Source organism: Salvia hispanica, chromosome 4 (assembly GCF_023119035.1).
Source record: "Salvia hispanica cultivar TCC Black 2014 chromosome 4, UniMelb_Shisp_WGS_1.0, whole genome shotgun sequence".
NCBI lineage: Eukaryota > Viridiplantae > Streptophyta > Magnoliopsida > Lamiales > Lamiaceae > Salvia > Salvia hispanica.
Genome location: NC_062968.1, coordinates 42,485,402 through 42,511,763, shown reverse-complemented (window position 1 = coordinate 42,511,763; position 26,362 = coordinate 42,485,402). Strand labels below are relative to the sequence as shown.

At 40.3% G+C, this 26,362-nt stretch overlaps 6 protein-coding genes across 8 annotated transcripts; 3 read left to right on the top strand and 3 right to left on the bottom strand.

The window, feature by feature from the left end:
* The first annotated feature begins 1,206 nt into the window (after positions 1-1,206).
* LOC125221114 lies at positions 1,207-3,046 on the top strand. Its single transcript, XM_048123240.1, has 4 exons — positions 1,207-1,291; positions 1,368-1,781; positions 1,980-2,624; positions 2,815-3,046. Exons 1-4 carry the CDS (start codon positions 1,207-1,209, stop codon positions 2,856-2,858), a joined length of 1,188 nt encoding a protein of 395 aa, XP_047979197.1. The 3' UTR covers positions 2,859-3,046.
* A 543-nt stretch (positions 3,047-3,589) lies between these two features.
* On the bottom strand, positions 3,590-5,621 carry LOC125221113. Its single transcript, XM_048123239.1, has 2 exons — positions 4,704-5,621; positions 3,590-4,534 (listed from the first exon to the last, which is right to left on the bottom strand). Exons 1-2 carry the CDS (start codon positions 5,619-5,621, stop codon positions 3,590-3,592), a joined length of 1,863 nt encoding a protein of 620 aa, XP_047979196.1.
* A 2,568-nt stretch (positions 5,622-8,189) lies between these two features.
* On the bottom strand, positions 8,190-10,342 carry LOC125221112. The gene is made up of 2 exons (XM_048123238.1): positions 8,783-10,342; positions 8,190-8,549 (listed from the first exon to the last, which is right to left on the bottom strand). The coding sequence occupies exons 1-2, from the start codon at positions 10,340-10,342 to the stop codon at positions 8,190-8,192; spliced, it is 1,920 nt and encodes a 639-aa protein (XP_047979195.1).
* A 1,001-nt stretch (positions 10,343-11,343) lies between these two features.
* On the bottom strand, positions 11,344-14,886 carry LOC125217991 (D-xylose-proton symporter-like 3, chloroplastic). Its single transcript, XM_048119578.1, has 14 exons — positions 14,648-14,886; positions 14,452-14,528; positions 13,904-13,982; positions 13,777-13,836; positions 13,615-13,681; positions 13,406-13,530; positions 13,230-13,331; positions 12,766-13,143; positions 12,635-12,682; positions 12,463-12,525; positions 12,270-12,350; positions 12,032-12,130; positions 11,792-11,929; positions 11,344-11,679 (listed from the first exon to the last, which is right to left on the bottom strand). The coding sequence occupies exons 1-14, from the start codon at positions 14,852-14,854 to the stop codon at positions 11,545-11,547; spliced, it is 1,659 nt and encodes a 552-aa protein (XP_047975535.1). The 5' UTR covers positions 14,855-14,886; the 3' UTR covers positions 11,344-11,544.
* Positions 14,887-18,433: 3,547 nt separating this feature from the next.
* Positions 18,434-21,070, top strand: LOC125219793. Of its 2 annotated transcripts, XM_048121859.1 has the most exons (5): positions 18,434-18,757; positions 18,842-18,876; positions 19,102-19,148; positions 19,388-20,070; positions 20,304-21,070. In XM_048121859.1, the coding sequence occupies exons 1-5, from the start codon at positions 18,752-18,754 to the stop codon at positions 20,922-20,924; spliced, it is 1,392 nt and encodes a 463-aa protein (XP_047977816.1). In that variant the 5' UTR covers positions 18,434-18,751; the 3' UTR covers positions 20,925-21,070. The 2 variants fall into 2 exon arrangements, with proteins under 2 accessions (XP_047977816.1, XP_047977817.1); XM_048121860.1 differs by lacking the exon at positions 18,842-18,876 and having other exon boundaries at positions 18,507-18,519.
* Positions 21,071-23,985: 2,915 nt separating this feature from the next.
* On the top strand, positions 23,986-26,135 carry LOC125219225 (probable protein phosphatase 2C 24). 2 transcript variants are annotated; one of them, XM_048121139.1, is made up of 5 exons: positions 23,986-24,047; positions 24,160-24,494; positions 24,700-25,023; positions 25,088-25,193; positions 25,707-26,135. In XM_048121139.1, exons 2-5 carry the CDS (start codon positions 24,162-24,164, stop codon positions 25,976-25,978), a joined length of 1,035 nt encoding a protein of 344 aa, XP_047977096.1. In that variant the 5' UTR covers positions 23,986-24,047; positions 24,160-24,161; the 3' UTR covers positions 25,979-26,135. The 2 variants fall into 2 exon arrangements, with proteins under 2 accessions (XP_047977096.1, XP_047977095.1); XM_048121138.1 differs by lacking the exon at positions 23,986-24,047 and having other exon boundaries at positions 24,071-24,494.
* The last annotated feature ends 227 nt before the right edge of the window (positions 26,136-26,362 follow it).

The window sequence follows — 26,362 nt, the reverse complement described above, 5'->3', positions numbered from 1 at the left end:
GGATTTATTTTGGAATTTTTTGTGATTGAAGGCGTAGAATTTTATCTTTACAAATCTTGTGTCTTTATCTTGGACTGATAGAGCATTGGTTTGAAATGAACATTAGTTGGGATGATGATGTGCAGTACCTATTTTCATGGGATATTACAGCTTTGAGTTTCATGTTGGAACAAGTTGGGATATACCTTTGTGTTAGAAGGAATATAGTCTCCTATTCCTTTACTTGTGAATTGTGATGTTGAGTTTGAACATGCTTTATGTGTAGGTTTTGACTTCTACATCTTTTACTTCATTGATGTCATATTGTGTGATCTTAACCTTCTTATTTCTAGTGGTAAAAAAACTTCGACCTTCTTGTTGTTGTACGACCGTGATGATCATATTATTAATGGGGTCACATGTTTGGTAGCTATGATATGCAAACTAAGCATTAGAGAGCATGACACCCTTGACAACCCTATAATACTAGGATATTTGATTTGGATTCGCTCGTTTGTGTAGGTGTGCCGGATCGTAATATGAGGGCAAATCTTTCAAAAGAATAAGGGAATGATATGAACTCAGGTATTTAGCATCAAGTGTTGTGCCGACATCGAGAGTCATTGAGGTCCAAGGAAGAAGGGAGGGAGTAAAACGAGGACGAGGGGCCGAGAACGTAAATAGCATAGCCAGAAGGTGTCACTCGGCTAAATGATACCAGGTACAAGTCTCACTCGTCCAAATGTGAACAACTACCTGATCCTCCAAAATAATCGACTCGATCAAGTCACCTAAGGGGTAAAATCCACTCGGCCAAGTACGAATGGAATCCACTGAGGGCAGAAGCCTCCACTCGGTCGAGTCAATGTGGGTGCCAAAACCTACTCGGTCGAGTGAGACATGATATTGCTAAGCCTTCACTCGGCTGAGTTACTATGGAACCTTCATAAGTATTCCAGTCAGAACTAAAAAACCATAATATGAATAAAATTGTGGTTGAATATGAAATAACAATAAAAGAAATGAAGCAGGGTAGAGAATGTAGAGCAGGACCCAGTCAAATTACTATTTAAAGTATAATTACAAGGAGTCGCATATTAGTAAATTGCAATAGCCAAAGGCAGAATTTAGATTTATATTATAGTCCATTGAAGAAGCCGAATTACATGCCTTAGAAAAAGGGTTGGTATATATATTTTTCTCATTTCATTTCAACTGCACATAAAAATGGCTCAGCTTGAGAGGATAAAGAAATTTTCAGAGAGCAGCCCTAAATCTCAAGCGCCCCCCACTTTTGAGCAGCTCCTAAGAGGTATTTTATTTAAATAAAATATGCCTATTATACATATTTTGTTTGAGAATGTTGAAATGAAATAATGTTAATATAGATGAAGAAGCATACTGGTCAAAGATGTCGCCCCGCGGTAGATCATGTCATGATCATGAAGTCTGCCCCAGCTACTGCACTGCCGGCGACACCAAGAAGTCTGTTCTCTCTTTGGTTAAAGACACAGCCAAGAAGTGGAGGAACAGCATCAGTGGCCGCCGCAAGAATGGATTCGAGTTCCACGACAACGACCACAGCCACGACTACAACCACAGCTACTTCCAAAACTTTCACCACAACTACAACCAGAGCCAGAGCCAAAGCCAGAGCCTCTACCAAAACCACGGCCAGAGCCACCACCACGATTACGATCACAACCATGACTACGGCCACATGACACCTACTCGGGGCTCTACGATGGAAGATGACTTGGATCATGAACAAGCCTATGATCCCGAGTACCTTGGCGCTCCAAGTAGCTAATCAATCAACCCTATTTCTGAATCTTGATATCATGGATTTATACCTGCATGTGCAAAGTTTAAATGTAAACAGTCCAAAAAGAAAAGTTTCTGAATTTCGAACCGAAACGAACCAGAACTGATTTTTTGGTCACGTTTCAGTTATGCTCACCCTAATTGCTAACTAACATTATCTGCTTTTCTGAATCCAGTGTACGAGTCAGAAGCAGCACCCAACTGTCTGAAGGAGACGGCAAGGCAGCACCCGAGGGCAGATCCTGTCATCTCTGAGAGTCATAGGGCGCCAACCATGAAGCATCAAACACACGAAAGAGGAGTTTCTGTGAAGGAGTATTTCTTGAACAAGCTGGAGCCTGGAGAAGATGAAAAAGCACTCTCACAGGCTATAACAGAGGGCATCAGTCCTAGGAAAAGCACTGGAGAGACGGGTGTTGTGGATAAGGTTAAAGAGGCTGTCACTTCATTGTTCAGGCAGGAGGAGACCTCCAACTCAACAGAAACATCTGCAGGATTGTTTTCTGATGCCTCTGCCTCCTCAGAAGTTAAAACAATTGCTGAACCGAACCTTCTGGATTCAATCCATGCAGATAAATCTGCAAGCCCATCTGCTGCTGCTGTCGACACTTCAAACACTCCAACAGTTGTTCAACTGAAACCTGCTGCTTCAACTTATGCAGAAAAACCTGCAAGTCTGTCTCCTGCTGCTGCTGACACTTCAATCGTTCCAGCGAATGCTCAACTGAACCGCGTGCCTTCAGTACATGTTCGTTCTACCAAAGTTTTCATTGACAGTACCAACTCACCTATCATCCCAGTGTCCACCAATACTCATGAAGGTGATCTACTATTTCAATTCATTCTTATACTCCAGCAATACAGAGTCAATATGAGTATATCATTTCTAGGAGTTACAGTACCCTGCTATAACCTTAATATTTAGCCTAGGGAAACGGAAAATACATCAAGAATTTCTAATGAATTCAAAGTAGCTACATATAACTTGTTCATTGATGTGTATTGTCACAGATTATGAGGAAGAAACCAATGGTAAGATTCTGCAAGCCAATTGAAGATTCGTATGCAGCAAATGACACGATATGCTTTTGGAGTGCCTTGTTAATACACCCACCGAGAAGAACAGCATTTAGCAAATTACTTTTGCTTTCATATAACTTGTTTTATCCCTCCTGTGTTTAGGCTGAGGTGTAGAGCCTTGCTCCCACTAGTTTGTAATACTGATAAGAAAATGCAGAAAAGAGCCCAGCCATTTTGGATGAATTTTGGAGCTTGTCTACATTTCTTGACATGTGAATATGTTAGGAGTAAAGGCCACTCAATTTGATTTAGCACGAGATGTGCTAGAATGTAAACACTGATTGAAGGGAAGAGGACTCAAGAATATTATTTCTGAAAATGAATGGGAAAAGAAACACAATCCTCACAAGGAGGCCTACGACCGAGTCGTCCAAAATATGATCTGCTTCAGAGATCGTTTCCTCTCTTCGCTTCTCCCTATTTATAGACTACTCTATAACTATGAATTCAAATTACGAAATTCAAAATACTTAAAAATAGGAAACTGAAATAACAGCCTAACTAATGGAGATATTCTTGCTAACAACTTCTCTCGAGAATTCCTCTAGCTGTTGGAGTTTGGCCAGACCACTTCCCTTTCTCCCCTCTTGTAAACTTTCCATTTCCTGACCGTATCAACTGCCTCCCCCGTCGAAACAGCCTTGTCCACAAGGCTGAAGAAAGGAAATTGGCCACAAACATCTGCCTCATCCATCCAAGTCGCCTCTTAGTTGTCCAGCCCTTCCCATTTGAGTAACACTTGGTTCACCTGTTGCCCCTCCCGCTCGATCACCCTACGGTCCAGCACGCTTTCCGGGAGGAAAGGGGGTTCGGGATTGATCAATCCTTCTGGCAGGGTCTGGTCCGCCACCTCGTCCCCGATGGCCCGCTTGAGCAAGGACACATGAAAGACCGGGTGGGTGCGAGCTAAGTCTGGAAGGTCCAACCGGTAAGCTGACTCGCCGATTCGCGCCGCGACCCGGAAAGGGCCGGAAAAACGAGGCGCCAGCTTCCTGTTGCATGCGGAGAATAGAGTAGATTGGCGATGCGGTCGGAACTTGAGATAAACCGAGTCGCCCACACTAAAATGGACATCGCGGCGGTGCTTATTAGCGGTGATAGTCATCCGTTGTTGGGCTCGTTGTAGGTGGTGGCGCAGCAGCTCCAATGCTTCGTCGCGAGAGCGGAGTGTGTCCACCACCGCCTGTGCTTTGACCTCCCCGGGTAGAAAGGCCTGGATTGTAGGGGGTGGCCGGCCGTAAACCACCGCAAAAGGAGTAGTACCCGCTGGCGAATGGGTGCTGGTGTTGTAACAGTACTCAGCCCAAGGGAGCCTCTTGTGCCATTGCTTCGGCCTATCCGACGAGAAACAACGTAGGTAAGTTTGGAGGCAACGGTTCAACACCTCCGTTTGGCCGTCCGTCTCCGCGTGATAGGCCGAGCTCATTTTCAGCTTAGTTCTCGTGGCACGGAAGAGTTCCTTCCAAAACGAGCCTAGGAACAGGGGATCTCGATCGGAGACAATCGAACAAGGTATGCCGTGGAGGCGGATGACCTCAGCCGTAAATGCATCAGCCACCTGGCGAGCCGAGAACGGGTGGCGCAACCCGATGAAATGTGCATACTTGGACAGCCGGTCGATGACGACGAAAATGCAGTCGAAATCACCAGCCTTGGGCAGTCCGGAAACGAAGTCCAACTATTATCCTCCCAAACTCGTTCCGGAATTGGCAAAGGTTGTAAGAGACCCGCCGGGGCTTTGGTTTCGGCCTTATGGCGTTGGCATGTCGCGCAGGCAGCGACGAAAGCGGTGACGTGACGCATCATTCCCGCCAATATACATTTGCAGCAATCCTGCGATATGTGCGATATGCTCCGCTATGGCCCCCGGTTGGTGTGACATGAAACTCAGCAATGAGTTTCTGAATCCAAGGTGACTGGGAGGGAACGACAATTCGGCCTTTGTAAAATAGAGTCCCATGAACCAGCTCATAGTGGGGGGAAGAGGGACGGCCAGCCTCCAACTCGGTTTTAATCTTGGCCAATGTCGGGTCAGCTGCGATGGAGGACTGCACTGAAGTCCACTCCGGCCAGGTAGCTCGCGATACAGCCGACAGCTCGAGGAGGGCCTTGTCACGACGTGAGAGGGCGTCGGCGGCCTTGTTCAGTCGGCCCTCTTTGTATACGATTGAAAAATCGTATCCCAACAGCTTGGCAGCCCAATTTTGCTGTGCCGGTGTTGCGAGAGGGTGGGCTAAGAGTTGGCGGAGGCTCCGCTGATCCGTGTGAACTACAAAGCGGCGACCAAGTAAATAAGGGCGCCAATGGTGAATTGCGAGCACTAAAGCCATGAGCTCCTTCTCGTAAGCAGACTTGGCGAGCCATCGGGGTGAAAGTGTCTTGCTGAAGTAAGCGACGGGTTGGCGCTCCTGCATTAGAACCGCGCCCAACCCGCAACCCGAGGCATCGCATTCAATGATGAACTCCTTTGTGAAATCCGGCATACGGAGGAGAGGCGCCGAAGTCAGCGCCTTTTTAAGTGCTTCGAACGCCCTGGCTGCTTCCGTTGGCCACAGCCACGGCTGTTTGGAGGGAGGTGACTGCGGCTTCCGCAAAAGGGCTGTGAGAGGAGCTGCGATCTTGCCGTAATCCCTGATGAATCGGCGGTAGTAGCCCGTCAAGCCAAGAAAACCGCGAATGCTCTTCAAGGTGGAAGGAGTGGGCCATCGTAAGACGGCCGAGACCTTCGTTGGATCCATCTTCACCCCTTCGTGAGAGACGATATGGCCAAGGTACTCCACGCTCGTCTGGCCAAAGAGGCACTTCTTGGAATTCACGACGAGGGAGTGGGCCTGTAAAGCCTGGAATACATGACGTAGATGGAGTAGATGGGTGTAACGCCCCGCTTTTTTCGAACCCTAATTTTTGTGACGTGGAAATTTTTGCATTAAATGCTTTTAATGCTATGATATGTGAAATTAAATGATGAGTGATTTATTGCAATATTCTTGTGACCTAATTGCGATTTTGAGTTGAGATTGAGTTGAATGGTCAACTGGTGGAATATGTGACGTGGCTATTGAATAGTCAATATTGTGGAAAATATGACGTGGCCGTGGAATGGTCAAAGTCACTTGAAAATGTGAAGTGGAGATGATTTTCGAAAATGTGGATATTTTGATGTGGGAAAAATAATTGTGGTGAAATAATATCCTAAGGGATGAGTGAGAATTTAATAGGAGCATTATTTAAGTATGTGGAAATTTTCGACCCTCTCCAATTTATGGGAAAGAAATCCTATTTTTCTTGGATTTAATTATTGCTTGGGATAATTATCCGAATTAAATCCAAAGTACGAATATTCCTATTTATTGATGAAATTTTCGGCCCCTATATTATTTCTAAAGGAGATTTTCGAAATCTCCTATTTTATGGGAGAAGGGATTATTTTATTTGATCCCTTGTTTATTCTCTTCCATAAATAAATTCAAATATCCTAGCATATCTTGCCAAATCTAAGGAGATCCTACAATATCCTAATTAAATTAGGATATTCAAATAAATCCCTTTTGTGAAAGGCAAACTACACGCCACTTTTCCTATTTATTGGGAGAGTATTTTTATTTTATTCTTGCTCCGTGATATTTTATTCTACTCCGTGAAATATTCAAATTTAAATCAAAAGCTATTAAAATAGCTTGAAATTCGAAAACCCCCTATTTCTCAACTATTTTAACGCCTAACCCCCTAGATCTCTCCTAAATCTTTAATTTATTTAATTAAAGATATTATATCTTGTACTCTATAAATAAGAGAGAAGACCGAAACCCTAGACCCCAAATACCGTCCCCCACTCTCCCTCAGTCTCGACATCTCTCTCTCCCCACTCTCTCAAATTTTTCTTCTACTTTCTCCATTAATTCTTCATCTTTTGGAGAAGAATTGAAGCTGCAATTCAAGAAATCATTGAAGAATCAAGATTCTACTTGTTTCTACCGTTTGTTTTGCAAGAAAAGGTACTTCTATAATTAATCTTTTCTTCCTCTACCGATTAATCGGTGTTCTTGAGTCCACATGCATTTAGAACGAGTGAAGGGGGATTTTAATCGGTGAAATTGGATGCATGAAAGTGTGTGTGAGTTTGTGACCGTGTGTGTGTGTGTGTGTGCACGCCTCGTTAGGCGTGCACATGTGTGTTGCGTGTGTGCATGTGTAGTGTGGGAACACTCATGCGTGACACGATTTGATGATAAATCTGGAGTTGTTGTGTGAATAAAAACGATACGATAATCGTACTTTGATTTTGATTGTTGATTTTGAAAATAATCGAAGGGAAAAAGGAAACGTGAGATCATGCATAATTTTAAATCCATGATTTGAGACTTATTTGAAAAATATGAACTAAAGGTGATAGTTCGCGTTCCCGGGTGATATCAAGAAGAAGTGCATTTTTTTTGTTGAACTCGAAGGAAATCGAGGTGGGCTTTATTCTTAAACTCTTCTATATGCAAATTTATGATGTTGGAGAAATAAGGGTGGACTGAACTGTTATGTCATGCCTATAAATTATTTTAGATATTGTGAGTGCCTGATGCCTAGATTGTGAGTACGCTCCATTAGGCTACAAAGTGGGCTATATAAACGACTCGGGTCCGAGTAGTGGCCGCAAACCCTACCAGGCTAGTGTACACGGTGGGATCGGGAGCCGTCCTTACTAGTCGGCCGGTCTCGTGGGCGAAAAGTGTGGCCACACTTTCGTCGCACTATGGAATGATTGTGATTGTGATTGTGGAAATGATGAGAAAATGGGAGGTATTGTTTGACTTGCCAGTCCATTATATATTTTGTGATACTCGATGCTTATCTTTAAATAAATGCAAAACCTCGAGTTCACTTTGGTAAGGGTGGCATAACTATAAAATGTTTTGGCATGAGTCCACTGAGTATGTTTAAAATACTCAGCCCTGCATGTGTTTTCCCTATGTGCAGGTTGAGCGGCGATGGGCGGTCGGTGGTGTTGAGAAGATTGAATCGAATAATATGGATGGTTGGGTTTTTTTTAGTGTAGTCGTGTCTTCATACATGGCTTCGCTTCCTCTTGGAAATGCTTCCGCTGAATATTTGAAACTATTATCTTTGGTTGTTTTAAACTTATTTTCTTCGAGTTAGAATAGGGTGAATTGTGGCGTTTTGTTGGAGTTACATTAAAACCTTTGACTTTTGAGCTTAGTCTATTATATATATTTATTCTTGATTCTCGTAAGTTAGCCGTTGACTTATTGTCTTGATCTTCTTTAAATACTCGGTAAATCTCTTTAATTGAAACCCTAGTCTCTGTTCTTGTTGCTTTTAAGTTCGCCTAAGTAGCAGTCGCCGCATTTATTATACCCTAGAAATGTCGGGCTGTTACAATGGGCCTCCCACGATTTGCTGTAAATCAAGATGTCGTCAAAGAAATCCAGGACGAACTTGCGCAAGGATGGCAGGAATATATCGTTCATCAAGCTCTGAAAAGTGGCTGGGGCGTTGGTTAGGCCGAAGGGCATGACGAGAAACTCGTAATGGCCCGAATGCGTGCGGAACGCTGTCTTATGGATATCCGCGGCAACCACGCGGATCTGGTGATAACCCGCCTTTAAGTCAATTTTGCTGAACCAACGCGCGCCATGCAATTCGTCTAGTAACTCCTGAATTATCAGAATGGGGTACTTATCTGGAACAGTACGCTTGTTCAATTCCCTATAATTGACGCAAAATCGCCACGAGCCATCCTTCTTGCGGACGAGCAGCACCGGGCTGAACTAGGGGCTGGTGCTCGGCTGTATTACTCCCGACTCAAGCATCTCGGCGACTAATTTTTCCATCTTATCTTTCTGCAAGTGATTATAACGATATGGCCTGACTGATACCGGTTCCTTACCTGGTAATAGTGGAATTTGGTGGTCCACGCTACGGCTGGGGGGCAGGCAGCCTGCTGACTGCGTGATAGATGGAAATTCCGACACGAGCTGCAGCAGCTGGGATCGGGCATCTGGTGGCAATGCGTCGTCAATCCCGAATAGGACGGGCGTCGTCTCTGTTTCGACATATCGGAGGACCCAGCAACAGTCCTCTTCATCCAAGGATCCTGCGTTGAACACGCACGCCGCATAAGAGTTGGGTCACCTTTAATGGAAACTGTACGGCCGTCTACTGCAAAAATCATAGAGGAATTCTGCCAGTTAGCCATCACATTACCGAGGGACGCGAGCCATGGTACTCCCAAGATAATATCTATATTCCGGAGTGGAAAAATGTAGCATGATACCGCAAACATTTCCTTTTCCAAGACCAGCGGAACTCCGCGACAAATCCCTGCTGCTCGGCGAGTGGTCCCATTTCCCAAAATAACTGAATATGGCGCCGTGGGAGTGACGGGAAACTGCAGCTGCTGCGCGAGCTGCTCAGAAATAAAACAGTGGCTGGCGCCAGTATCCACCATCACCTTAATTTTCCATGAACTGATCTCCCCAAATAGCTTCATGGTATTGGATGTATCAAGCCCATTTAGAGATAATTCGGACAGCTGCAACTCCACTTTTGCATCCACTTCCTCCGTGTCGTCGAACTCATTGTCATCCTCGGTTCCGTCGTTGTCCTCGCAGATAAGAACATTGATGGTCTTAGGAGGACATCTGTGGGTTGGCCCAAACTTTAGGCCGCACTTGACACAGGTACCAGCCGCGATATGCTTCCGATATTCCTCCGGCGACACGTTTCGGAAACGTTTGGAAACTGGGCGGGAGGAACCGGTGGAAGAAAATTGAGAGGGGGAGTGCGAGTGCCCCTTCGAGAATGAGCGTCCCGGTTGACCTGTGTAGGCAGGCATCGGATTGTGGGAGAGGGCCGGCGCTGACCGCGAAGGTTGGGCTGTTGCCAGCATGTCGATGTCCAAAGCTAGTTCGACGGCATCCTCGTAGGAAGTGATCTTGGCGGCCTTCATCTGGAGGCGGACCTCAGGGCGAAGGGCTGCCATAAAGAACCCCAAATATTGATGGCATGATATATTCGGAACTTGTGCGAGACGTGCTTCGAAAGCTGCTACATATTCAGCGAGAGAACCTGTGTGTCGTACAGCCGCTAAAGCCTTGTATTCGTCCAGGGCTCCATTCCCCCCGAAACGTTTCATTAACTCCCGTGCGAACCGGGCCCAAGTGAGGTCGGGAATCCGTTTCCGCAGCAGCTGGTACCAGGGAAGGGCTGGGCCCGCCAGTGCCACCATGGCGACGCCCACCCGTTTCTCGAGTGAAGTCTCCGAGATCAGAAAATATTGCTCTGCCCTTGCTAGCCACGCAAGGGCCTCTGTGCCATCAAAAGTGGGCATGGGGAATGCTGATGTGGCACCTATTGTTGCCGAATTGGTCTCCGGAGTTGCTGATGTTGCGTCGTCCTCAGGTACTGTCTTGCTCTGCAGTTTGAGTGCAGCGAACCCTGCACGCATCTCCGTGAGCATGGCGGTCGCTTGTTCGTCGGCGCGGCGGAACTGGGCATTAAGTTCCTCGACCGCTGCTTCCAACACCGTCTTGCTGTTCGCCAGATCTTCCGTTGCCTTCTCCAACTCCTCCAGTCGCGAGTCCGTCCGAGTCCACGTTCACCGCACCAATTGTTAGGAGTAAAGGCCACTCAATTTGATTTAGCACGAGATGTGCTAGAATGTAAACACTGATTGAAGGGAAGAGGACTCAAGAATATTATTTCTGAAAATGAATGGGAAAAGAAACACAATCCTCACAAGGAGGCCTACGACCGAGTCGTCCAAAATATGATCTGCTTCAGAGATCGTTTCCTCTCTTCGCTTCTCCCTATTTATAGACTACTCTATAACTATGAATTCAAATTACGAAATTCAAAATACTTAAAAATAGGAAACTGAAATAACAGCCTAACTAATGGAGATATTCTTGCTAACAACTTCTCTCGAGAATTCCTCTAGCTGTTGGAGCTTGGCCAGACCACTTCCCTTTCTCCCCTCTTGTAAACTTTCCATTTCCTGACCGTATCAGAATACTAGTAACATGCATGCTTCTGCATGTCAAAAGCTCATCCATAATTGCAGAAAACTGATAATGGTAAGATGAGAGTATGCTATCAATACATTGCTCCTCACCAACTTAGTATCTTACTGTCTTCCTGCATTTACTTTTTGGGGTTTTACTGTATCAGAAATTTGCATAGTAATTAAATATTTTCTGCTGATAATTAGTGATTCCGATTCAACAAAAGAAATACTTAGACTATTCAACATTTGAGCAATAATCACTAAACAATCTCACATTCAAGTTAATGGTCACATAGTTCTTTCCGGCGTTGGCTGTAAATTTCGAATACTTTCATTTCCTTCCCATTAGTTAACAATTTTTGTGTGCCTTTCAGTTTCTGATCTAGATTTGTAAATTGATATCATATTCTCCTTCTGAAGAGTTAAATTTCTAAACAACATACTAAACAAAATGATATTTATTTATTAACTAATCTCATCAAAGGTTGCATTACATCACTTGCAGAATATTTAGTTCAACTCAATAAAAGAGTATAGTGGCGAGTCTAAAATGTCAACATAGGAAGTAATATGTACGCATTTATATAAAAACGTCAAGGAACCGAAACCTGCAATGATAGCCACAGCTGCCAAATTAAAGATTTTCACTCCGACAGTTTGGATTCAATTTCTTCCAAGCTCAACCCTTTGGTCTCAGGAACATAGACTATGACAAATGCTAGCGAGAGGATAGCGATTGCTCCAAATAGAAGGAACAGATTTTCAGCTCCAAGTAACTCCTGCAGAATTGCACATGTTATTCTTTTTACAATATCATCTCCTTCCCAGATAAAATTTGAATTCTAGAAAGCAATGCACTTAAATTCATAAGGATGGGAGTGCTCTCAGTACCTTCAACGGGGAGAATGCAAAGGTTACTATAGCGTTTGAACCAAAATTCGTTAGTACTGCAAGGCTGGTACCCTTTCCTCTTGTCCGACTAGGGAATATCTCGGACACCATAAGCCAACTGATAGGTCCAAATGATATCTGGGATTCCAACCAACAACAAATTAGTGGTTTGTTGTACATGGTTGAGACGATCATATTTCAGTGTTAAGCTTAAGCACCATCCACATGCAACACAATCACCTGATAGCAACCGACGTAGAGAAGCAATGCAGCTACAGCGAGCAGAGGATACCCTCCTAAGAATTTGTAGTAGGCAGAAAGCAGCAGCAGAGACAAAGCCTGTGATCAATGTGATAGGGCGTAAAAGTTAAATATAGTTCACTTCATATTACCAACTATAACTATAATCACTTGAAATCCATTTGTAGTATGACTGTTTAGTCGTTTACAAAATCAACAATGATAGCAAGTTACATACAAGTCCACCAACCCCTCCTATTAACAGGGGTCTTCTTCCTAGATCATCAACCTTCAGGACAGCTACTCCAGTCATGAGCAACTGCAAAAAGAAGAAGACACCGGTTAGACTCGGTTACCTACGATGGGAAGTTTATTTGATAAAGGCAAATAAAAAAAGGTTACCATGTGAAAATCATTTTGCTTACGCGTACCTTAAATACCCCCACAACAACTGAGAGTTTTGTCGCATCAGCAGCAGCAGCAAATCCAGCAGTCTTAGGACAAATGACAGATTTCACAAACCAATATCTCAAAAAGAACATCCAATAATTATGGAAGATATGAGAAAATAGAGATCAGTTCAAACCAATAGAAGTGGAGTACCTGAAGAATTGGACCTGCATAGTACAAAACACTTGGTTGCCCAGTAATCTGATAAATTTTACAGAATACGCATCATGAGAAATTATACTCAGACAACAGCTTAGATATGTACTGGAAGCATGCCATTAAACCTGCTGAAAAAGGACCAATCCTCCACCAATTATGAAGGCTTTCAGACTTGGGCCCTGAAAAACCTCAAGAAAACTTCCTTCTGAATCCTGACCACTGTATGCAGTTTTCAAGGAAACAATGGTTTCTTCAATTTGTTTCTCAGATGCTTTATCATCAGTTGATCGGCCTCTCAGTTTATTCAGCGCAAGCACAGCTTTTTCCTTGTATTCTTGCAAGGACGCTTTACCTTGAACAGCCCTAAGAAGCAACCATCGTGGAGATTGAGGGAGACTCCACATCCCTAGGCCCATGACCAATGCGATTGGGGCACTGAATCCAAACATGTAACGCCACCCTCCAACAGCATTGATTTCGAAACTACCAACAAAGTAGCCTAACTGCGTTGAAGATCATTCTTCAAGATTTAGCTTATGTACACAATATACACCGCCGATCATAATTGATAATGGTAAAAGGTTGTTACCAATATCCCGAGAACTATGAAAAGCTCCTTTAGAGATATTAAAGTGCCCCGAATCTGAGATGGACATGTCTCTGCAATATAAAGGGGAGCCCCATGCATTGCCTGCCATTTTTGTTTGATTAACAAATGGAAAATAGATTCCATGTACGTTCAAGAAAAAAACTTAGAAAGCTCACCATGCCAATACCAAGACCATATAAGCATCGTCCTATCAAGAGAACTCCGAGGCCAGGAGCATAGGCGGTCAACAGACCACCACTCAAATAAAGGAGGGAGGCAATGATAAGTTCTCTATTCCTTCCTAGATTTACTCAACCAAAAGACTGATTACATTTTTATGATATTCAAATAAATAACTAAAATAATGTTACTCAATAAAAAGTACCGAGGAAATCAGCCAGGGGATATACAATGAGCGAACCAAAAAGAGCACCATAAAGGGAGCCGCTAACCTTCATTCGAAAAGCCAAAACACAAAATAGAAGAAACAATGAAAAATATGCCATCTCAACAGATACCAGGAGTGCCATATAATCTTAAAGCATACCACTAAACCAAGCTGAATAGCTGAAAGGTTGAACCAGTTGGTACCACTGAGCTCAGGTGACTGTAAAACCAAAATAAGAATAACAATAAGTCGTCAAGCTTTAGAGTGCGCAAAGAGCGAATGTTACCTGCAGCGAAATTGCAGCTCCAGAGGTGGCACCAATGTCATAGCCAAATAACAAACCCCCCAAGGCAGGGAATAGAAATCTAACAATAAAGTCGAACCATCACAAAAAGAAAAAAGAAATGTATGCACAATATATATATTCCCACAGTTTCATAGAATCATCAAATGTCGCACTGCCTGTTAAATCCAAAACAAGCTTAAAAACCATCATAGTTATATGCTACAGTGCATTAAGTATCCTAAGTTGCAGGTTTTATGCTACCATAGTATTGTTAATCTCAACTGAGCCCAAATTATATGTATAATTTAAATCGTGTAAACCATTTCAATTGCAAAACAGAGTAAAGTCTTCTTTTGATAACCGGTACACAAAAAAAAAACTTATTTAGAATTCTTTTTCCATTATTCCGCACACTGAAGAGACACACATTTAAGTTAAACTTCAAACCAAATGTGCTAAGTTTGCCTAGATTAGAAGTTGGAACACATAACACCTTCACATATTCAATTACAAGAGAATGAAAACAAATAAAAAATAGAAAGACTTACGGTAACAAAACAGAAGACCAAGCAAAGTCCTCCTGCTCAGAATTCAATGATTGAGCTTCATCCGAAGAAGCTCCAACCTTCCAGCCAAAAAAAAAATAAACAAAAGTAAAATTATACTCCGTAGCTAAGATTCTAAATGAATTCAACTCCAATTGACCAAAATTAGGAACGAAGTAAAAGAAAACTGTCTCGTTACCTTCGTGAGGTTGCGTTTAGCAGTAGGGCGCACAAAATGCATTCTAAATCCGTTATGATTAGCCAAAATTGAGCGACTGTGAGAACCCCGGAGAAGAGCGTTTCTGCCGCTGACAGCATTTGATCTCTTGGCGACGCAGAAATTGGCTTGTTGGTTCTTGTTCCAGAGCTTGAGATTTAGCAATGGCGGAGCACAGTTTAGAGCCATTTTTACACACTGTACAAGAAACAGATTTTGAATATGTTAGTTTGGATTTTTTTTTATACGAAAAAAAATATTTTATACCCCTAACATTTTAATTTGGTACAATAGTATTCCAAATATATGCTAAATTGTGAATATATTTTCAGTGTCTCAATTAAAACATTCCATTTTACTACTCCCTCCAACCCAGATAATTTAGGACACTTTGACCTGACACGAGTTTTAAGAAATCTAATGAAAAGTAAGTTGAAAAAGGTGGGATATGTGTCCTACTTTTAAAATATTAGTTTTATAATAAAATGTGAGTAGAAATGAATTAGTGGAATATGGAGTCCACTATCAAAAATGGTAAAAGTGAAGTGGGACAAATTATGTGGGACGGCTCGAAATGAAATATTGGATCGAATTATCTGGGGATGGGGGGAGTATTTGTTATTTAGTGGAAGAAAATCAATTAGTTACAGATTAGAATCAGACATTTCAACTGACACTATAGTTATGATTTTATTTCATCTACAAAATAAGCTAAAAGATTCTTTAAGGTTAAGACTGCGGTTGGAATTTCATTTACTTGATATTTAAAATTGCAAACCAATATTTCAACAAGATATCAATGTGATGTTACAAAATTAAGGATTCATGACAATTTGAGTTGGAATTGCCATTTCAAGGATCTTTTGTCAAAGATGACTCGTTATTCTTTTTTCATATAATATTAAAGTAACAAATAACTTATTTTTAAAATAAAAATAATATTATACTTAATTTATTTTTGTTTATATATTTTATTCTCTTTTTATTTAGCATACAAAACAATACAGTAGTACTATATAAAATCTCATATTGTTCAGATTTTTTGAGACGGGAGAGTAGTAGTTTTAATTTGTAAGGAAGTATAATTATTAAGAAGAAAGTCAATATAGATCTTAATTTATAATTTGACATACTGGTAGAGTTATGATTTTTCATTCAAAAATAGAGAACAAAATGATATTTGGATCCTTTATAATATAATTGTCGTATTACTAAGGAAATTTGGTAGATATTCTATTCTTGTGGTGAATAGAAAGGGCAGGACCCATCCATAAGATAACATTCGTCCAAATTAAACGATGGGAGTACTTGGAAAAGGTCATATTTAAATATCAATCTAACATGTTAGCTTCACAAAATGTAGTGTGTCAATATGTAGTATAGAGAAATGGAATGGTATTGTCAACTCCAAACGCATGGAATGCAGGGATGGATCCAGAAAATGATCATTGAAGGGGCAAAAATAAATATGGGGATATTCAAAGTGTTTGAGGAGGGGCATTTAAAGAAGAAACTAATATTAATTTTTTTCTATAATAGAATTTATACATTGGTATGAAATTTTGAAGGAGGGCATTTGCCCCTCCTCCTTGCACATTAGATCCGTCCATGATGGAATGTATATCAGTATATGTATATGCCACCGCTCATCACAACTCAATCTAGGGTGGGGATTTGGTTAGAACCGAATCGATAAGTCGGTTAACCGAATCCATTTTTTTTCCAAATTCAAGAACCGAAACCAAACCTTAAGTCGGTTCGATTATTTGAGGAACCGATCGGTACTGGCCGACAGGTTATTCGGTTCTACCAAAGGAACTAAAATTAAGTGACAGACAATAAAAAAAAATTGTTTGCATGCGCTGGGATATGATCCATAATGTTCAATCTTCAAATTTAAGACTTCAAATTGTTAAACATTAAATACAAAATTCCTAAATCGTAATCATATATTCATATCGGTAGAATATTGATGGTTTTAATAATAGTTACCATAATATCATCACAAACATACACTACCAAATTTAAATACTAAAATATTCATATTGGCTACTTCTATAGGTAGAGTTTTTACTTTTTCATTTATTTTTTACTTTTCAAAACTGAAATTAATAACAAAACTAAAATCAATATAAGAAATTTAAAATTAAATATATAAAAAAATATTGGTTATTCAGTTCTAACCTCTCGGTTGTCGGTTAGAACCGAGAACCGAAATTAGCTAAAACCTATTAACCAAAACCAAACCCTAACCTTATTTTTCCGGTTCAAGCTTAACCGAGAACCGAGAACCATTTCTCCATGTCTAACTCAATCGAACATGTACCTCTCAATTTCAGCAGTACCCATGTCACAAGTCAAATTCTGTCCGATTTGCCTATTAAATAAATACTCCTTCTATCCCACTTTAGGAGTCTCATTTGTGTTCGACATGAGTTTTAGAAAATATAAAGGAAAGCTGGTGAATAATGGTTGAATGTGGGTACTACTTTTATATATTAATTTTATAATAAAATATGAATGGAAAAAGAGTTGTGGAATGGAAGGTTTATTACCATTTATGGAATGTTTCAACCATAACTCCTAAAATGGGGCACCCAAAAATGGTAAACCAGGACTGACAAAGTAGGACAGAGGAGTAATAAAAGCTACTCCTTCCATCCACCAAATGACGCCCACATCTGAGTCGGTACGAGTTTTAAGATATGTGAAGAAAAGAGAGTTGAAAAAGTTAGTTGAATGTGACATACTTGGATTTTACATGGTTTTAGATGGTGGTTTCATATGAATTTGAGCATATTTCGTCTATTATTAGGCGTGTTTATATCTATTTCTCTATTATGTTGGTATGTTGACTATTTTGTTAATAATGTGTAGAAAAAGGTTCAAAATATGTGGATGTGCAACAGCCTTGGTTTGAGACAATATTTACTGAAGAGTGTTCGAAAGAGCTTCACGTGGGTATCTTGCACGCCTCAATCGAAGTTCCTTATAAGAAGTTATGGTCGTTATACGAACACTGCGCTGTCCAGAAAATCTCACGCGGCCGGGTGAATTATTACCCTATAATTCCACCCGGTCGGGTGGCATGCTTAAGCTTGCGAGAGTCCAGAAACTTTCACCCGGACGGGTGAATTTGGATTAATTCCACCCGGCCGGGTCTGTCATTTTGGCGTTTTTTGAGCTGATAGGTTGGCCCTAAAACCCAATAAAATTTCTATTATTCTATGTTTGACTCATAATTCAACACTTCATTGATTATTTTTATAATATAGAAAGTTTTCAACAAATAATAATTCTACTCTTCATTTATATTATAAATGTGGACTTACAATACACTAACACTACTTCCGCTATCTTTTTCTTTTCTCTCTCTTACTTGTTCCATCTCTTTATTACTTTACCAATTATACATTAAAATCGGTGTTATTTACAAAGTTGTCTATTTTTTGAAGACGGAAGGAGTATTAAATATACAAATTATATATTATTTTTTTATTAATCTACTAATAGATAAATAAATTAGAAACTTCAAAATTTCTTGAAATATGTTTCATTTTGCACAAATTTCAAATATTAATATTTGATCATGTTTATATTTGAGTTATATCAAATTTACCATAATTAAATGTTTTACATTTTATAAATATAACTATTTTGCACAATTATTTATTGGATTGTTCGCATATTAATTTTCTTTAGTGCTAGACATAGCTTGGTTTCATGTGAATGTACTTCTGAGACTGGCTTAATGTGATTTGTCTTTACTGCTGGCAGCTGAAATGGATAATTGAGGATTTCCTGAGCTAGTATCTTGAGTGAAGTTTTATGCTGCTTTCCGGCTATCATTTCTGGTAAATATAAGGCTTCCCCTGTACAGGGGATATGTTTGTTGTTTCGTGAATATCTGCAAATCAAGCATCTTATTGCATGACTGTGTAATGTTTGACTTGTGCTGTATGAAATTAAATCTTCAATTCCACATCTTAGCTGATTATCCCTTTTATTTTCTGTGAATATAGTGTGTTGAGGTTCTCCCTCCTAGCCAATCTAACTTTTTCGATTTTTGGGCTGATTGATAAACTAATGAAGGTCTTGGCAGTTTCCTTCTCTATTATACTTTGTTACTCTCTGATTAATTGTTAGATATGTTATTAAGATGACTTGGTTGAGCAGATCTTTGCAGCTATTCAGTTTGGAAATTCAATCAGGTGAAATTATATTTCAACAGTTTTTCCCACATTTCTAATATTTCTACGATGGTTAAGGAGCTTAGTGGGAAGCTGATTTTCTTGTCTACATGGATCAAAGCTTATAGTATTAAGTTTGCTCAACTGTTTTTGTTGAATTTTCGTTTGGATACTTGGAATTTAACATGGGTTTGAGGAAGTAAATAGTGCAATTATGTCTAATTTTGATTTCCATGGAGTGAAAAGCCAAGAATGGGGCACACGCCACAGCATGGAAAGCATGTTGCCAAAAGGTAAAGAAAAATACATTGGTTTGTTTTTCCTCATGAGTCTCACTAAGATGAGCATTAATGGTGTGTGCACTCATCTCTTGTCACATGAAGCAAACACTATACAAACAAAGTTGCACGAAGATATATACTAACAAATAATTAAACCAAAGACTTAAAGCATCTACTCTCTACCTCGATGCCTTCCAATCTCTCTTTCCCTAGAGCCAGAGGACTGAACCAAAACATATGCAAATATGTAGTGATTTGTTTAGTATGTGCCACCTACATTCTGGTGTCAAGCCAACCGAAATGGAGGAGACGCAGCGATTCACGTTCTTCGACAAACGTCAGCCATCTGGTGTTTGGGATTACTAGTTCATCAAACAGGTGGAGAGACAAAAGAGATTACATCCAAGCATGGTGGAGACCTAATGTGAGCCGAGGCTTCGTGTTCTTGGACCGTCCCCCTACGGAGCACCTGCCATGGCCTGCAATGCACCCTCCCTACCGTGTCTCGGATGACAACTCGCGGTACAAGGAGTACAACAGGCACCGTATTCCATCTGCGATACGGATGGCCCGGGTGATCGAGGAGACGTTCAAGGCGGAGCGGGGAGGGGAGGCTAGGTGGTTTGTGATGACAGATGATGACACAGTTTTGTTTGTTGACAACTTGGTTGGAGTTTTGTCAAAGTATGATCACAACAAGTATTTTTATGTTGGGATGAACTCAGAGTGCTTTGTGTGCAATGTTGTTCACTCATTTGGGATGGCATTTGGTGGAGGTGGATATGCCCTGAGCTATCCCCTGGCTAAGGCTATGGCTAAGAACATGGATTTGTGCCTCAAGAGATATCCATTTCTCTATGGAAGTGATCTCATTCTCCAATTTTGTATTGCTGATTTGGGAGTCCCTCTCACTCATGAGCCAGGTTTCCACCAGGTACATTGATGGTCCTGTTAGGTTGACAACTATCTTAAATTGATATCTGATAATTATGTCAACACGAAGACATGTCAACTAAATATAGTTGACTTATGTTGACATCCATAACATAGGTTTGTTGACATAGTTATCGGTTATCAATTTATGATAGTTATTATATCTAGGTATTTTAATTCATCTTAGCAAATCTTTCAACTTCCCTCATTCTCCGATGTGGTATGAGTTTGCAGATTGATTTCACAGGCGACATCTCAGGGCTGCTATCAGCCCACCCCCACTCTCCTCTGGTGTCACTCCACCATCTGGACGCAGTGGAGCCGCTGTTCCCCTCGACCAACCGTGCCGAGTCACTAAACCTGCTGATGCAAGCTGCAGCAGTCGACGAATCGCGACTGCTGCAGCAGAGCATATGCTATCTGAAGAAATACAACTGGACTCTCTCGGCCGCGTGGGGATACTCGGTCGAGCTATATGAGACCATTCTCCCTCCGAGCCATCTCTACCGCCCTCGCGAGACCTTCGCGCAATGGATGAAGGGCGCCTCGCCGCCGTACATGTTCAATGCTCGCCCCGTCTCCGCGGGCCCCTGCGACGCGCCTCGTCAATACTTCTTGGCGCCAGGACCGGGTCGGGTCACCGCCTACAGAAGAACGTCCCCGCGGGGCCTGCCTGGGTGCCCCGGCGGCCGTTCTGCTGATAATGTCACCGTGATTCGGATCCTCTCGCCCTCGAAGAGGCTGGATTGGCAACAGGATGGAGGGAGGAGAGAGTGCTGCGATGTGGATGAGGTGGATGAGGATGCTCTCCAAGTTAAATTAAGGGATTGTGGCGCCAGAGAGTTACTTCTTTAACCAACCATATCTCATTGCCAATACAATCAACAAACTTCCATTTATTTCTTAGAAAATGTGTGTTTTACTATACTCCCTTCCGCCACGTTGAAACAGGTTGAATTTTTTTGTTTAAATACACTATTTCAATTATATTTTCTCATTCTCTTTTATTTTAACATTTATGGATCCTATCATCCACTACACTATTTCAACTATTTTTCTCCTTTCTTAACTCATCAATTACGCACTAAAACTTGTATCATTCGCAAATAAGAGGATATTTTTCTTAAATTAAAACACCCCTTTTGGCTAGAAATGGGGCGGTACAGTACACCAAAACGATAATACTACCCCCTCCGTCCCATAGTAATGGAGACGTTTCTTTTCGGCACGGAGATTAAGATTAAGAAAAATTGTGTTAGGTGAGTTAAGTAAATGGAGAATAAAGTAAAAAATAAAAAAAGGTAGAGAGATGAAGAGAAAAAAAAAAGTAAAAGAGAGTAAAGTAGGTGTGGAAATATGTGTTGACTTTTACTTAAAAGGGAAATGACTCTATTACTATGGAACGTACCAAAATGACAAAATGACTCTATTACTATGGAACGGAGGGAGTACTATATTTCTTTTCATACCGAAAATTGTGGCATAATAAAAATATCATACATCTACTATACCGAATTATTCGGTATACCAAAAATTCATTATGATAAATTTTATATACCATTGCCATATTGTTACTGCAATATACAAAAATACGGTACGACATACTGTAATATCGTTATACCTCTGTTCGACAGAATTGAGACGACTCTCAACGACATTGGTGTTCATAGAATGGTGGCCGCACACCTAAAATATTAAACACCGAAGGCCTCACGAATGCCCTTAAAGATAATTCAAGCACCCCCGCTAGTGGACTATGCGGTGTGTAAGTATCTGTTGGAGATGCCCGAACTTCTTACAAGGTTGCGTGATTGTTTTTTAAATTATTCATTACAAGCCGCCAATGTATTCACTATGTGCAAAAATAAATCGCGGTTGCTTGCAAAATAGTCCTCGACGAGCCTTTCCGTGGCAAGATCTCTATGAATTTACAATCGAGGTCTTAGTGCTTATCTTAAAGATGAATGTAGGAACTATTAGAAGGTAAAAAAATATATAAAGAAAAGGGAATAATTCTGTTGAGTAACGGATATATTTTGAATAAAAGGTTAAATTTTGAATTGAATCCTAATAAGAGACTTTTCGCAATATAAGGACCTAAAATGTGCAGAGTGCATTATTTGAGAATCAAATTTGAAGTTCATTCTTAGTGTTATAATAAATGTAAATGAGATGAAATTAAATGTGAGATCCACGTATAAAAAATATAAAAGTGAAATTGAACGTTTATTTGGGACCAGACAAAAAAGATAAGAAATATTGGCGTTTAATATCAGGAAACATTTCAAAAAAAAAAAAAATTTCCACAACCTTTGAACTTGATATACTACGAATTTAAGTACTTGTTTAGTTTTTCTTACCAACAACAAAATCCAGCTACATTATATTTGTTATTACATCACATAAGATATGGTTATCACGGAAAAATGACACTAAACTTTATAAAAAAAAATGTGGAAAAAAATGTGTAGAATATGAATCTAATTTTTATATATTAATTGTATAATAAAATATAAGTATAATGAATTAATGGTGTATAAATCCATTTATAAAAATTGAAAAGAAAAAGATAAATACTGTCTTTCAATTGCCGACAATTCAAAATAGCAAAATATATCAAATGTTGAGATTGTAGTTTAAAATAATTATACTACACTCTTCATCCCATTTTAGAGTCTCAGTTTATCATTTTTGGATATCTCAATTTAGGAGTCTCGATTTAAATATTTCATAAATGGTAGTAATAGGTTCCACATTCCACTAATTTTTTTACACTTACAATTTATTATAAAACTAATATTTATAAGTAGGAGACACATTTCACTATCCATTTTCACCAACTTTCCTTTTCTATTTCTTAAAATTAGTGTTGAACTCAAATGAGACTCTTAAAATGGGACGAATGGAGTATTATGGGACGAACCAAAAAGGAAAATATTCTTATTTTTATGGGATGGAGGGAGTATATCGTCGGTGAATAAGAGTTTTGTTTTTCCATTTTAGTCTGTTCGGAAATAAGAGTCTCGGTTCACTTTTACCATAAATGATAATAGGTCTCACATTCCACTAACTTATTTCACTCACAATTTATTTAAAACTAATATATATAAGTGAGACTAATATTCAACTAACGTTTTCTTCACCCATTTTTCTTAACATTTCTTAAAATCCGTATCGCCAAGAAATGAGACTCATAATAGCGGACTAAAGGAGTATAAATTATGTAAGGCTAAATAGAGGGGTAATTAGGTATTATAGGTGTAATAAATAAATTAATATAATAGGAGTAATGATTACTTCCTCCGTCCCACATTTAGAGTCACTTATTGTTATGGTTCGGGTTTTAAGAAAGAGTTGAAGTGTGTAATAAATAAAGTGAGATGGTGGAGTGTGTAATAAATGAAGTGAGATAGTAAAGTGTGTAATAAATGAAGTGAGATGATGGAGTTGGTTGAAGGTGGGTCCCCTTTGACTTTTGATTTTTGTTTTGATTTATTTTAATGTAGATAATGACATTTTTATGTAATTTTGATGAAGAATGGGGTAAAATTGTATGACTAAATATGAAAAATTTTAAAAATGACTTTTAAACTGGGACGAATTTTTATGGCAAAAAGTGACTTTTAATCTGGGACATAGAGAGTATGATATAATAAATCGAAATTTAGGGGGGAAACAAGCTTAGAAATATAATCACTCCGTAGGCTGGAGGGGGTTGGAAACTGGAAACGTGTCCGGGAGAGCAAAGGAGGGGCGGCCACGTGTGTAGTGAAAAGCAAGGTCTCCAGCATTGCGGTGGTTGGCCCCCATTGGTCCACGTTCTCCGGCACCTAAAGCAGCGCTGGTACACGCGTTGAGCTCGAGCCGACGGGTGGAACATCATCGCCACTCTTCTTCTCCGCCGCGCTTCCTCTTTTTCAATATGAATTATTATTTCTATTTTCTTTTCTTCTTTTCCAAGTATTTTCCAACAACTTGGTAAATAAAATTAAAATACCACATTGATTGTTCCAGTCGCTTTCAATTCGCCTCCTGTTCCAATTACTTTCTTATTCGCATTTGCATTTTTATGCTCTCTTCTGAATCGAAGGGATGGCAGAGATCTGTTGCGAGAGCGAGGGTTCGTGCGAGACCAGCAGCAGAGCGGCTCGGAGACGGAGGATGGAGCTCCGCCGCGTCAGAGTGGACCCCACCGTTAAACGTCGTCGTCTCCAACTCCAACTCTCACTCTCCTCCTCCCCTAAACATTGCGACAATAAAAATGATATTCTCCCCAAATTCGGATTCGCCTCCGTTTGTGGGCGCCGCCGAGACATGGAGGACGCCGTCGCCAGTCATCCTTCCTTTTGCCGGAATTTTTCCGACGACGATTTTTCCACCGGCCTACACTACTTCGGCGTCTACGACGGCCACGGATGCTCTCATGTAAATTAATTACTCTTTCCCTAATTTCTTTTTTCGTCCATCTATACTTTTTATTATAAAATTAATATTTTTTCGTCTTTCTCTAATTAATTGATATTTTTACTTTTTATTATAAAATTAAAATTAATATATACAAGGAGGAGGATCAATATTCTACTCACTTTTCCATTCACTTTCTGCTATATAATTTGAATGTTAACTTCAGGTAGCTACGAAATGTAAGGAGAGATTGCACGAGATGGTGAAGGAAGAGTTACTCGTCGGAGAAGATCGCGACAGTAGCAACTGGTGGAAGTGCGTGATGGAGCGAAGCTTCACGCGCATGGACAAAGAAGCGGTTGCATGGAATGAGAACGTTGCGACTGCGAGCTGCCGGTGCGAGCTGCAGATGCCGGAGTGCGACGCAGTGGGATCCACGGCGGTGGTTGCTGTGGTCAGTCCGTGCAATATAGTGGTGGCCAATTGCGGTGATTCGAGGGCAGTGCTGTGCCGGAGCGGCAAGGCTATTCCACTCTCCACCGACCACAAAGTGAGTTTTTTTGGTTCCTATTTTGTTTCAAGGAATAGTTAAATAAGTGTGTGCTTAATTGTAGCCCGACCGGCCGGACGAGATGAACCGGATACAGGCCGCTGGTGGCCGAGTCATATTTTGGGAGGGGGCTCGGGTTCTTGGTGTTCTTGCCATGTCCAGGGCCATTGGTAACTTTACTAAATTTAATTTTAGTTTTTCTTTTTTCGTCTCTTTGCTAATAAAGGTCCAATTTCATTTTTATTCAAATTTTATTAAATTAATTAACATAAAAATAAGATTCACTTTTTCATTATTTATTATTTTATCAAATTAAATAAATTCTTTAAATCCAAGATAATAAAGTGAGATATTTATTATTAGACTAATTAAGTACTCTCTAATCTAATAATTTGTCACACCATTTGATCTGGCATGAGTTTTAAGAAATGCAATAAAAAGTGAATTGAAAAAGTTAATGAAATGTCGGTCCTACTTTTATATATTAATTTTATAATAAAATGTTAGTGGAATATGCGGTCCACTGTCCACAAATAAAAATAATGGAAATAAGTGACAAATTTTAGTGAAAGTGAAGGTCACAATTTTTTGAGGGCGAACAAAAATGGAAATAAGTGACAAATTTTTAGGGACGAAAGGAGTATTTGATATGAATAATAACGAAGGGAAGGTGGTGATTGCAGGTGATAATTATTTGAAGCCATACGTAAGCTGTGAACCGGAGGTGACGATAACGGAGCGGAGCGAAGAGGACGAGTGCTTGATACTAGCCAGCGATGGGCTGTGGGATGTGGTGTCCAACGACACGGCCTGTGGTGTGGCGAGGATGTGCCTCAAGGGGAAGGAAGGCAGCTCGGACAAGGCGTGCAATGATGCGTCCATGCTGCTAACTAAGCTGGCTCTCGCGCGGAGGAGTGCGGACAACGTTACTGTACTTGTTATTGATCTAACCTAATGAATGATCCACCTCTAATAGTACTCACTTCTTCTCTTTTTTGGGTTTAGCTTTTGGTGTAAACGATGGACTTACTTGTTTGGGTTATAATTGTTGGCGAACTTACTTTAAACGATTTCTCTTTATTTAATCAATGTATGTATATATAGTGCGCTCACTTCTGTCACAGTCACAGCTCTTCTTCGACCATAAAACAACCCAACCCTTCCCTACGCAACTCTTTACTTTATTATTATATTGTTATTAAGTATCTTTATTAGAATTTCCACACTAAAAGCATTCGCAATAGGCTCCCTGCGGACCAGTTATCTATGGATCCTACTTTATTCCTCTCTCTTATTTTATTTTATTTTTATTTAATTCATTCAACATAATTTTTTAATC

Excerpts from the sequence above, each read along its gene's own strand:
- LOC125221114 (XM_048123240.1), top strand. The coding sequence starts at position 1,207 with ATGGCTCAGCTTGAGAGGATAAAGAAATTTTCAGAGAGCAGCCCTAAA. Across the intron at positions 1,782-1,979 it reads CGAGTACCTTGGCGCTCCAA|TGTACGAGTCAGAAGCAGCA; the intron begins GTAGCTAATCAA and ends TTCTGAATCCAG. Across the intron at positions 2,625-2,814 it reads GTCCACCAATACTCATGAAG|ATTATGAGGAAGAAACCAAT; the intron begins GTGATCTACTAT and ends GTATTGTCACAG.
- LOC125221113 (XM_048123239.1), bottom strand. The coding sequence starts at position 5,621 with ATGGATCCAACGAAGGTCTCGGCCGTCTTACGATGGCCCACTCCTTCC. Across the intron at positions 4,535-4,703 it reads ATCGCAGGATTGCTGCAAAT|GCTGGTGATTTCGACTGCAT; the intron begins GTATATTGGCGG and ends GGACTGCCCAAG.
- LOC125221112 (XM_048123238.1), bottom strand. The coding sequence starts at position 10,342 with ATGCGTGCAGGGTTCGCTGCACTCAAACTGCAGAGCAAGACAGTACCT. Across the intron at positions 8,550-8,782 it reads CCAAATTCCACTATTACCAG|GAGTTACTAGACGAATTGCA; the intron begins GTAAGGAACCGG and ends CTGATAATTCAG.
- LOC125217991 (XM_048119578.1), bottom strand. The coding sequence starts at position 14,854 with ATGGCTCTAAACTGTGCTCCGCCATTGCTAAATCTCAAGCTCTGGAAC. Across the intron at positions 13,983-14,451 it reads TGGTCTTCTGTTTTGTTACC|ATTTCTATTCCCTGCCTTGG; the intron begins GTAAGTCTTTCT and ends CTTTATTGTTAG. Across the intron at positions 12,683-12,765 it reads GATTGGTCCTTTTTCAGCAG|ATTACTGGGCAACCAAGTGT; the intron begins GTTTAATGGCAT and ends AAAATTTATCAG.
- LOC125219793 (XM_048121859.1), top strand. Across the intron at positions 18,877-19,101 it reads CAGTTTGGAAATTCAATCAG|CCAAGAATGGGGCACACGCC; the intron begins GTGAAATTATAT and ends TGGAGTGAAAAG. Across the intron at positions 19,149-19,387 it reads GGAAAGCATGTTGCCAAAAG|TGATTTGTTTAGTATGTGCC; the intron begins GTAAAGAAAAAT and ends GCAAATATGTAG.
- LOC125219225 (XM_048121139.1), top strand. The coding sequence starts at position 24,162 with ATGGCAGAGATCTGTTGCGAGAGCGAGGGTTCGTGCGAGACCAGCAGC. Across the intron at positions 24,495-24,699 it reads ACGGCCACGGATGCTCTCAT|GTAGCTACGAAATGTAAGGA; the intron begins GTAAATTAATTA and ends TGTTAACTTCAG. Across the intron at positions 25,024-25,087 it reads CACTCTCCACCGACCACAAA|CCCGACCGGCCGGACGAGAT; the intron begins GTGAGTTTTTTT and ends GCTTAATTGTAG.